The sequence below is a fragment of the Leptidea sinapis genome, chromosome 2 (assembly GCF_905404315.1).
Source record: "Leptidea sinapis chromosome 2, ilLepSina1.1, whole genome shotgun sequence".
Classification (NCBI taxonomy): Eukaryota; Metazoa; Arthropoda; class Insecta; order Lepidoptera; family Pieridae; genus Leptidea; species Leptidea sinapis.
In genome coordinates this window covers 17892802-17902570 of record NC_066266.1, presented here as the reverse complement: position 1 = coordinate 17902570, position 9769 = coordinate 17892802, and the positions used below count along the sequence as shown (strand labels likewise).

The following is a 9769-nucleotide window of genomic DNA, read 5'->3' as shown; positions in this document are numbered from 1 at the left end:
ACGCATCTCTTGACACCTGTTGTTGCGGGTGTCCAGGAAAGGTTGCCTCAGCACTCCCATTCCGTGAGCCTCTTGCCCGTTTGCCTCCCCATATAAAAAAAAAATACATTTACAAAAAGCTCGAAGTACACGAAGCACGTGCCCGTCTTTGAATAAATTATAATTTCTGCGTATATAAAAATATACTATTGCAATATGAAGGATTTAATTTAGAAAATAATCTCTGTTCTAAAAATAGAAAAGAAATCGAAACCGTTCAATAAAGTTATAGCATGCGCTTATCGGTCCCTGTTGCTGTACAACCCGACTAAATGAAAATCACTTCTCTTATTGAGTCGTTGATTGATAACGAAGTACACCTACTTTGGCTGAATATTGATCTTTCAGCTGCTGTTTCCTTTTAACTCATAGTTCTTTGTCCCTGTCACACAAGACACATTCTCGTTCAAAACTACGTCCTATTGAAATGGCGATTGGCGAATCCTTTGACGTTTCGTAGTACACTCGAAAAATGATACAAAATTGAATTAGAATTGTGTATTTAAAGTGTTTCATCAATTAAATTATTCAAAACATGTTGTATTTTAATTGTTTTGAGTTTTAATATGTTGATAAGTGTTCAGTGAAGTGTATAAATCGATAGCTTTGCGAAGCAAGTGGAGCATAACATCAATTAATATTTCCATTTAGTTTTGCAATTGCAAATAGTTAATAGACAGGATGCATCGACCCAAATAATTAATTCCATTAACTTCCTGTTTGATAAATATCTAACTAACACTGTGTTACAGAATACAGACTCAATTTAATGTTATTTCTGTAGAAGAAGCTGTTGTTTCGTTTTATTTTTCGTAGTTTGTGCAAATCACAGATTTATCAATGAAATGGAAGAAATCTAGAAACATAGTCGTGTGGACTTGAAGTGTTTTTAAAATGGTTACGATGAACTCAAACGATAAGGCTGCCCAGAAAGCCTGTCAGCAAGGACCTTCCAGGTATGTTTTGTTCTTACAAAAATATTTAAAATTATTTAAATCTCAATTCATAATGACAAAACCATATTTAAGTGAAGGGAGAGGGCTCAAGTAAAGTGTTTTTTTTTAGGGTTAAATAGGGGTGAAACTTAAATACACATAAACATATTTTTTATGTATAAGAGAGGGCAATTGAGCAAACATATAGATCTCCTGTAACCTGACCACCATGGCCCACATTATTTTGTATCAGAGGAATCATAAGTGTTTCCGACCTTATTGAATGTAAAATAAACATACATATTTATAATATGAATTTAAAATCCAATAACATTGATAATTTATACATCTAGAGCATAGTTTCTCAACCTTATTTTGATCACCGCCCACTTGAGAATATGTTTTTTTCTACAGTATTTTAGTGTATTTTTTTGCCTTTTTAGACTATATTTTTTAATCTACCCACGCCCCAACTGCACCATCTCAATGCCCCCTAATTTTCTCTGGGTCTTCTACTGCCCCCCTGAAAGTCAAACACCCACAAGGGGGGTTATCGCACACATTGAGAACCTATGATCTAGATAAAGCCTCTCGTTGCTAGCCAACTGATGAAAACAGGCTAGTTTTATATCTTTAATGTGAGTGCCAAGCTACATCTTACACAATTTGTATGTTACTTTGTGTTGGTGTGTGCATTGCTCAAAATAGGGCTTCAATATCTTTTGATGTTTTCATAGCTGTCTCTATCTAGATATATTGGTAACAAGATCATTGTCTCAAACCAAAAAACAATAAATGAAGAATATTGAAATCATTTTTTAGTTTTTTTTTATTACTAGAAAAATCCCCTTTAGGTTTACGGACAAAAAAATTCTTTAAGATTTTTTAGTGACTTGGTTAGGCCCATTTGACAACATATAGATTATCTTCCTCATTAGCTGGAATCCCCCCAAAGATTTCCACAATGATATGTCCTTCGCTGTTCTCATCCAATGTATTCTGGTGATCTTGACTAGATTGTAGGTCCATCTTGTGGGGTGTGTACCAACACTGTGTATGTGGTTGCCATTTGAGGACCTCTTCTGCCCCACTGGCCATCTGTCCATTGAACTATGTGTTCTGCCCACTGCCACTTCAGTTTCACAATAATTTGGGCTATGTCGGTGACTTTAGTTCTCCTATGGATCTCCTCATTTCTGATTCGATCTTGCAGGGAAACTACAAACTTAGCCCTCTCTATTGCCCTCTGAGCGACCATGAGCTTTCTCATAAGGCCCATAGTGACCACGTCTGCGTACCATAAGTCATCATTGGTATGTCTGGTAACACACACTGATTGAAAACCTTCGTCTCTAGACACTGTGGTATTTGGGACGAGAAGATTTTATGTATATTGATCTTGCAGGGAAACTCCAAGCATAGCCTTCTCCATTGCCCTATGCCCAGATGATCTAAGTCCAAAATATGTTCATATGGTAGGCAAGGATAGAAACGGGGGCACATTGTGTGAGTGATGTGAGTCAACCGTCCTATCTGTTGCAGCACCTACACTGTTTTAACTGCTATAACTTCATCTTACTCAAACTTGTGATAAATAAATATGTTTATATGTCAGAAAGGATAGAAACGGAGCCACTTTGTGTGAGTGATGTGAGTCAACTGTCCTATCTGTTGCAGCACCTACACTGTTTTAACTGCTATAACTTCATCTTACTGAACTTGTGATAAATGAATATGTTTATATGTAGGCAAGGGTAGAAACGGAGGCACTTTGTGTGAGTGATGTGAGTCAACCGTCCTACCTGTTGCAGCACCTACACCTTTTAACTGCTATAACTTCATCTTATCCAAACTTTTGATAACTGTTATATCAACACAAGCTATTAATGTTTTTGTTAATTTCTTCTTTGATTTCTTCAATATCTAGCCAGGTTCCATATTCAATTTATACTCACTCGTGACTTACTCGTGTAAGCCTTTCAGTTTTTGACATTTGAGTATTTTTGTTGCGTCACTTTGCATATATTGTTATTGAAATGATTTGTAAAACAATTAAAATGTAAATCTTGACTTAAAAGAGTGGCAATGAGTTTCTTGCTACTTCTTCTCATGAGCTCAACCCTTTACAATTCAATAAGAAAATTTTTTTTTTTTTTTTTGACATTCATAAGTGTAATTTCCGTGACCTACGTGAATAAAGTGTTTTTGAATTTGAATATACCAGGTTCATAGTATATTAATACCACTCTTAATTGATTGTGATTCAATTATCAGCTATTGATTTTACTATTACAATAATATAAAGTATTTATACAATAAAAATTAATATTGGGAAGGGCACTTCATTTTTAGTCCCAAAATGAATCCTATTAATATTATAAATGTGAAAGTTTGTATGTCTGGATGTATGTTTGAACTTCTTTAATGCAAAAACTACTGAATGGATTTTGATGAAACTTACACACCAGAATAACACATGGGCTATTATTTATAAAACTATCGCATGAATTATACTTTATATGGCAAAACAATGTTTGCCGGGTCAGCTAGTATAAATATATAACTTAAATTATAAAATATTGTTGTGTTGTCTGATACAACCTTCGCCCGTGTATGATCAACTTAATTATTTCAACTATCCCAATTTATTCATTTGCTTTATAGAACAGGTAAACTTTTGTTACATAGATACCATGTGAGATTTAGTCGACTAGTGTTATAGGGGTTATAATAATTGTATGTATGGGTTATTATATCTGTAATAGGGATTGCAATCTAGAAAAGCTCACAAGGGTTTATTCTGCAAACTTAAAGCTTTATTGGCTCTGGCATCAACATACGGGACAAAATAAGTTGGAAAATTTGATGCCTTAAATGATTATTATTATTATTTATTTAGAAATACCAACATTTGTTTACATTGATGCATTAAATATTTATAATACATACTAAATATAATGCACGTAATGTAACCAACAATTACAGGTATCTACCGCATGCTTTAATAATTTTCACAAAGTAAATATTAGTTTAGGAGAAAAAATAAACTTATATGCTAACAAGTAATAATACACAAATATAATTTGAAAAACAAAACTTTATGAATGATGCGGGATTCGAACCCACGACCTCCAGCGTTCTGTGCCGGTGCTCTAACCAACTGAGCTAACCTTTCGAGTACCGCCTTGTTATAAAATTCTGTTTGCTTTGTTCATCTCTCAGGTTGTGGCTTCATCTACAGGATCTACTTTACAGTTGATAAACTGCTCAACACCAATATTTGCATATTAGGAAATTACTTACTTGAGATGTCGCTCTTGTAAATCTAAACAATATGTTATGTTTTTAAAGTAATAATAGTTAAATAATTTGGTAGTAAATTATTATTATAAAAGACAGAAATATAATTATTGTGACTACATTTTTTTCACTAAACAGGTATGGACAGACGTAATTAATATCAATGTAATGTCTATATAAACTAGCCTAGGAATAGGAGAGTTCACTCCAAACATACATCTTTAAATGATGCAAAATTCAGTCCAAGTAATATTCAGATTGTGGAGAGAAGACTGTTCTCTGGTCACAGTTGGGAATAATCAACACTGATAAAACGACCATCATCATCAGACGTATAATGTCCACTGCTGGACAAAGGCCTCCACCAAAATTGGGCATGTATTTATCGGTTTTCTATCTTAAAAAGGCTCTATATTTGTATAAATACCTAAGTAATTGTTTAGTTCATTTACTTGTTTCTCATATATGTAATGTGATGGTTATAAGTTCAACAACGGATTTCTTCAATCTGGTTCCTCGGATAATGCTTAAGTATTTAATTAAATGTTTGTTTTTGGCAGGGAGACAAAAGGCGCCAAGGATGAAAAGGGGGAGAAGTTCAACAAAAAGGATCTAACGGCTGGTCTCCCCTCAACCATAAAGGCGATGGTGGCACATGTTCCACCTAGAGAGGAGGCGCCTTACTTCCTCACATACAGAAAGGTATATTTTTAACTGTACGGACTTGAGGACAAACAACCACACAGGATACCTGATGGTATCTGATCACCAGAACCCACACTCTCTTCTATGACCAGAAGAATCATGGAAGATCTTCATTCCAAAGTTTGGTAGTATGTGGAAGAATGTTCCTTAATAAAACGCAATGTGTCAAAAGTAGCGTCTCAGAGCGTGGAGATATGCAATAAAAATAAGAAATTGTAAAACCTAATCTGTTTTGAAAAGAGCAACTTCTAGAGTTTCTTGCTCATTCTTCTCTGAGGAAATCTGCCTTCCGAATGAGCTGTATAAAAAAATGTGTAATATGATTCACCTATGAAATTAAAATATTTTTGATTTGATTCACAATTGAACTACCTCCTAAATGGCTGGCTCGATTTTGATGTTTTCTTTTACATTGTTCCAGTGAATTTTGGATTGGTTTAGATTCTCAATACAGTCGACATATAATTCTTCTACGTATGTTATGTTAGTGATCTCCTCCTAACGTCTGGACCGATTTTTCAAATTTAACACGTGTGTACAGTACAACGTCTGTCGGTTCCGCTAGTATGATGAATACGGATGTTTGCTACTATTTGCTGCGAACACGGTGTCCACGGTGAAAATCAGTGTCAAGCCTCAGACGGCTCCTCGTATACTGAGCGGTAGAGGTGGTCGTTAAATCAATAAACTGTTTTTATTAACAGTTATATTCGTTAACGAACTAACTGTTTTTCTTCAACGAAATAACCTGTTGAACATAATAAGCTAATGAATTCAATCAACTTCTTCGTCCGTAACTCACAATAAATGAGGCATAAATCCGTCCCTTTTGCACCTATCCCTTTCTCAGTTGCATTTCCGCCTCAACAACGCCAGTAAATTGATGATTGAATGCCTCGTAGAAACAGCTTAATTAAAAACAGTTGACGAATTTGCGAACGAAAACGTTGACTTGATATTATAGTTACTGATGTAATATGAACCTAATAAAAACCTAAATTATTAATAAATGCATTAACCGATTTTTCAAAACCCGTTGACAATTTAACAGTTTTTTCAACCTGTTGACCATTGACAAAAAACAGTTAAATTAAATTAATTTAAATACCTTCAATGACACACCTCTATATGGCTGTAGACTATATTGATTGCATACTGATGTTTGCTTTAATTGTGTGGTTGGAAATTCTTATTAGTTTATTACGTTCAGGGGTTACCTTTAAATGAGATGAGGAATTATACGACACGATAGTCAAGTGTTATTGTAATAAGTAAGTTAAGTGAGTTTTTTGCTATCACTAGCGCTATCTATCCATCTATCATGTATGTAAAATGATCGCCAACGTGATGAAGTTGCAGCGTACCTAATATAATAGATGGCAGCACTTTCAATTCAATCTTTTTTCATGTGCCAATGTAGCTCAAGAAAGTTAGCCCCCAGATTTTTTCTTTATTTTTTTTTATTACATCGTTAGTTCGCCATTTGTTCTTGATTGTTCTCTTTAAACATTTGTTTGTTCACGATTTTTTTTTAAATTGCAATTCTCTAAAATTGGTTAGGTTATGTTAGAACAGTTAAAACAACGCACGAGCCGAGCGTAGCGTGCCGCGGTAACGGCTGGTGAGTGCCAGAACCAAATAGTAGGCGTTTCCCCCCATTTTTAAATAATTGTTTTTAAATAAACAACAAAAGAACAAACAATTATTTATAGCGAACAATTAAGAACAAACTACGAACTAACGATATGCGATATTGAAAATTCAAAAATAGAAAAATTTTTTTTTGGGGAGGCTAAGTTTGATGAGCCTGCCAATGTAGGGAAGTTGCGACCCCCTGCTCAGTGTCAAGCCTCAGACGGCTCCACGTATACTGAGTGGGCCTCCGATTGGCAACACTAAAGTGATTGCACTGCTGCTCAATGTAATTGTCTTAATATTCCATTTTAAATTCTATCTAACACTAGGTCTGTATTTGTTATTTTTTATTATTGTTACACATTATATTGAAATTACTTATATTGTGAAAGGTTCCTTTGTTTAATGATATAAATTTCGACCTAAAATGCCCTGCAGTGTAATTATGTTGCTAATAAAGTTTATTTTTTAATGTTTACCAGGATTTGAACCCAAGACCTCTAGACCAGTCTTATGGGTCGTGTAATTGATGTAAAACAATAATTTCAGATGGAGGAGTTGATTGAGAAGATGCAAGATGAGAATACAGGAGTTCCTGTGCGCACTGTCAAGAGTTTCATCAGCAAGATTCCGTCCGTGAGTATTAATTTTACCAGTGGGAGGCTCCTTTGCACAGGACGCCGGCTAGATTTCGGGTACCTCAACGGCGCCTATATCTGCCGTGAAGAAGTAATGGGACAAATGAGACTTAACATCTTATGTCTCAAGGTGACGAGCGCAATGGTAGTGCCGCTCAGTAGTTTTGGGTTTTTCTAGAATCCTGAGCGGCACTGCATTGGCAAGGCGTATCAATTACCATCCTACGTCCTGCTCGTGTCATCCCTTATTATCATAAAAAATAGATTTCTTCGTAAATAGGAAATCTAAATTTTTAATTTTCAAGGTAGGATATCATAGATATCACTTATTGAAAGTCAAAACTACCACCCATTCCAAAAGGTATGCCTCAGACCTGAGAAGCACGGGCGCAACAAAATCAGCGCGCCTTTTTTTTTCATCGAAAAAATATGTTTACAAAGTAATATTGTACAATTAAACTTATTATAAATAGCCTGAGGGCGGTCGCTCCATTCTCAATCTATGGTATCATTAAGAAAGTCATTTATGTAATAGTAACCTTTACCACGCAAACGTTTTTTAACATTTTTTTTTTAATTTTGTAACACATTTGTTTTTAACTTTATCTGGGATCTGGGATTTTGTAACTCAACTTACTAACTCGATTTAACCGAGTCAGATCGAAGCAAATCAAAATCACTTTATTCATGTAGAAATGTCAAAGAAAAATTTTTCTCATTGAATCTACCGCTACTTCGTAAAGGGTTCAGCTAGTGAGAAGAAGTAGCAAGAAACTTATTGCCACTCTTTTAAATCAAGATTTACGTACATTTTCATCGTTTTACAAATCATTTCAAGTACAATATAACATTTTTAGATTTACAAGAGCGACATCTCAAGTCAATTTCCTAATATGCAAATATTGGTGTTGAGCAGGTTATCAACTGTAAAGTGGATCCTGTAGATGAAGCCGCAACCTGAGAGTTGAACAAAGCAAATAGAATTTTATAACGAGGCGGTACTCGAACGGTTGGCTCAGTTGGTTAGAACACCGGCACGGAACGCCGGAGGTCGTGGGTTCGAATCCCGCATCGTTCATAAAATTTTGTTTTTCAAATTTTATTTGTGTATTAATCCTAGAAGTGACACTTTAAAAACATAACATATTGTTTACAAATTAACATGTAAAGTGATGCAACAAACATACTCAAACGTCAAATAGTCAATGCCTTTTACGAGTAGTAGGCATTATAAGCTTATGTTTATAACGGTCGAATAAAATAAGATTTAAATAACTTTGTTCTTTTGATAGCAAATAGCCAGGTTTTCCCAGTTTCCTGGATTTCCCCCACAAACCTCATGTATTAGTTTTTTAAGCATAATAAAGTTTTAACCCTCAACACGTAGATAGGGTTGTAGAAATAAGTTTTCTGATACCTACATATATAAGGCTTAATTGTAAATTGCTTTAATAAGTAGATTTAAGTAATTTTGTATATATATTTTAATATCAAATATAGATTTTTTTTTGTAAGTTATTGACGTTCAATAAGTGATTTTAAATCCTATTTTGAATAAATATATTTGAATTTGAATTTAGTTTGATCCGCTTTCTCGAGTTAATAGTTAACACAATGAATATACAATTTGTCCAGGTGTTCACCGGCTCGGACCTGATCGCGTGGCTGAACCGTCACCTTAACCTGGAGGAGAGTTGGGAGGGGATCCACCTGGCTCATCTTCTAGCTGCCCACGGCTACCTGTTCCCCATCGACGACCACTGTTTGACTGTCAAGAATGACAGCACCTACTATAGGTAATAATATTAGATTGGTTTTTAGATACCGCAGGCGTACTCGCAAAGTACGGCAACTAAACTACGCCCAAGTGGGCGTACTCGAGCCAGTCTCGAACAATGTGTGACGTTGACTGGCCACATGTTCTGTTAAACTTTGCTAATAATTGAAACTAAAATGGCGGGTCGCGTAGTAAAATTAAAAAAAAAAACAATACTATAAGAAAGACACTGGGATTACATAATATTATCAGTAAGTATTTTGTATTTTATTAATTTCAATGTAAAATAACACGAAGCGTATGTTACAAAGTTTGAAAAATGTCATTGAGTGTCAAGATGCCACGCACACAAGCATCTAATAGTTGCCGTAATAAAAAAAAATGTTTTGAGCGCGGCGGAGACCAATTCTTAATCTACGGTAACAATATTATTAATAATAATCTTTTTTCAGATAAGAAGGTAGTCTGTTAGTTACAAGAGATGTACATTATCTATTTTAGTATTGTTAGTAACTATTTACCAGTGGTAGGCTCCTTTGCACAGGAAGCCGGCTAGATTATGGGTACCACAACGGCGCCTATTTCTGCCGTGAAGCAGTTATGTGTGAGCATTGTTGTGTTTGGGTCTGAAGGGCGCCGTAGCTAGTGAAATTACTAGACAAATGAGACTTAACGTCTTACGTCTCAAGGTGACGAACGCAATTGTAGTGCCGCTCAGAATTTTTGGGTTTTTCATGAAT

The 9769-nt window shown here is 35.0% G+C and overlaps 1 protein-coding gene across 1 annotated transcript in view; it reads left to right on the top strand.

The window, feature by feature from the left end:
• Window positions 1-416: 416 nt before the first annotated feature.
• Window positions 417-9769, top strand: part of LOC126978091 (regulator of G-protein signaling 7) — a 34696-nt gene continuing 25343 nt past the window's right edge. The window contains exons 1-4 of the mRNA XM_050826813.1: window positions 417-995; window positions 4835-4976; window positions 7164-7250; window positions 8888-9048. Of these exons, the coding sequence (XP_050682770.1) occupies window positions 934-995; window positions 4835-4976; window positions 7164-7250; window positions 8888-9048 (452 nt within the window). The 5' untranslated portion in view covers window positions 417-933. The remainder of the gene's footprint in view (window positions 996-4834; window positions 4977-7163; window positions 7251-8887; window positions 9049-9769) is intronic.